We start from the raw sequence: 1,550 nt of genomic DNA, 5'->3' as shown, positions 1-1,550 counted from the left end.
GGGCGGTGTTATGCAAATCTTCCCACATCGTGACGTAGGTATGTGGGGGCGGGTTAGAATGAGCCGTTTTAGGTAGGCGTGGCTGACTCTTAACTTTTATAAAGAATATCTCTTTGGATTTGAGACTTTAGTCTTTGCAACTTTACAGATCTTCTTTATGCACCAATAACTTGTAACACTCCAAAGAGAAAGGAAAAATTGAAATCGCATCATATGACCCCTTTAAAGCAGCTCTGCAGAAGAAAGTAGTATCATTATTCAGCTCAATTCAGTTCAGTGTTGATTCAGTTCAATGCCATAACATTATCAATGTTGCAAAATTCATGATGACTTCCATTTCACCTGTAAAACAGCTTTACTGAAGACAATAGTGTCAGTATCCAGCTTAATTTAGTTCAGTGTCAGTACAGTCGAATTGATAATGTCTTCTGAATAGTAATTGTCTTTTAAGCATGTGTGAGGTTAACAGGTAATTAACTAACTGATATCCTCCGTCTTTTGCTGTACAGACCTGCGCAACTGTTGCTGTCCAACGGCGGACTGATAGTCCAGTTTGGCTTCTGCTGTCACTTCCTTCCAAATGAAGGACGGCAAGGAGAACTCTAACACCACTGCTGGAAGTTTTGCCACAAATCTGGACCACACAAAGCCATGCTGGTACTGGGACAAGAAGGACCTGGCCCACACCCCGTCCCAGTCCGATGGCATGGATCCAGCCACAGAAGCCCGGTACAGACGAGAGGGAGCCCGGTTCATATTCGACGTCGGGACACGTCTGGGACTGTATCCTATTAATACTGCCATGTATACATATACATAGTTTCAGTTCTGTGTAGGAATGGTTTTGAAATATTGAGAGGATTCTGATATTCTCCTTAACCAATTTTTAAGACATTATGACACTCTGGCAACTGGAATAACATACTTTCATCGTTTTTACATGTTTCATTCTTTCAAACAGTTTCCCAGATATGTGAGTACAACATGCTCTTGAAAATCTGATTTCATCCATAGCATTTTCTTTTCGTCCTACCGTATAATGCTTCATAGCCGACAGTGTTTATAGGCTAAGTGCTGCTTTGTGGACAGCGGTAACCGGGGTAATTTTTCATTGATTTATTCTAATAACAGAATTTGTAAAAAAAAAAAAGTAATTATTAGCATTTTAGTCGATCTCCACCCCGCTCTCACGACCTGCTTTGTTCTGTGTATATTTATTATGTATATATAAATACAAACACATGCATGTATATATTTAAGAAAAATATGCTATGTTTATATATTAAATATATATATATATTAAATATAATATAATAATATAAATATATAATGTATGTACATGTAAATATTTAAAAAGATATATACTGTATGTTTTTGTATTTATATGTACATAATAAATAAACATTGTACACATACATATAATATGTAAACAAACTTATTTTGGATGCGATTAATCGCGAATAATCGTTTGACAGCACTAGTTTTTAAATGATGAGAAAGCATTTCTGTTGTGGCAGGGGGGGGGAAAAAAGGACTGATTAAAAACCGGG

General features: G+C 36.8%; 1 protein-coding gene across 3 annotated transcripts in view; it reads left to right on the top strand.

The window, feature by feature from the left end:
- The window catches only part of LOC107679687 (cyclin-K-like), a 7,492-nt gene that overhangs the window by 1,689 nt on the left and 4,253 nt on the right, over positions 1 to 1,550 (top strand). For all 3 annotated transcript variants that reach the window (XM_016475315.1, XM_016475314.1, XM_016475316.1), the window contains exons 2-3: positions 510 to 783; positions 892 to 973. In XM_016475315.1, coding sequence (XP_016330801.1) covers positions 581 to 783; positions 892 to 973 — 285 coding nt within the window. In that variant the 5' untranslated portion in view covers positions 510 to 580. The remainder of the gene's footprint in view (positions 1 to 509; positions 784 to 891; positions 974 to 1,550) is intronic.

The sequence above is a fragment of the Sinocyclocheilus anshuiensis genome, unplaced genomic scaffold (assembly GCF_001515605.1).
Source record: "Sinocyclocheilus anshuiensis isolate Anshui unplaced genomic scaffold, SAMN03320099.WGS_v1.1 scaffold280, whole genome shotgun sequence".
NCBI classification, from domain to species: domain Eukaryota; kingdom Metazoa; phylum Chordata; class Actinopteri; order Cypriniformes; family Cyprinidae; genus Sinocyclocheilus; species Sinocyclocheilus anshuiensis.
The sequence above is the reverse complement of the archived record's forward strand: the minus strand, read 5'-3'. Positions and strand labels throughout refer to the sequence as shown.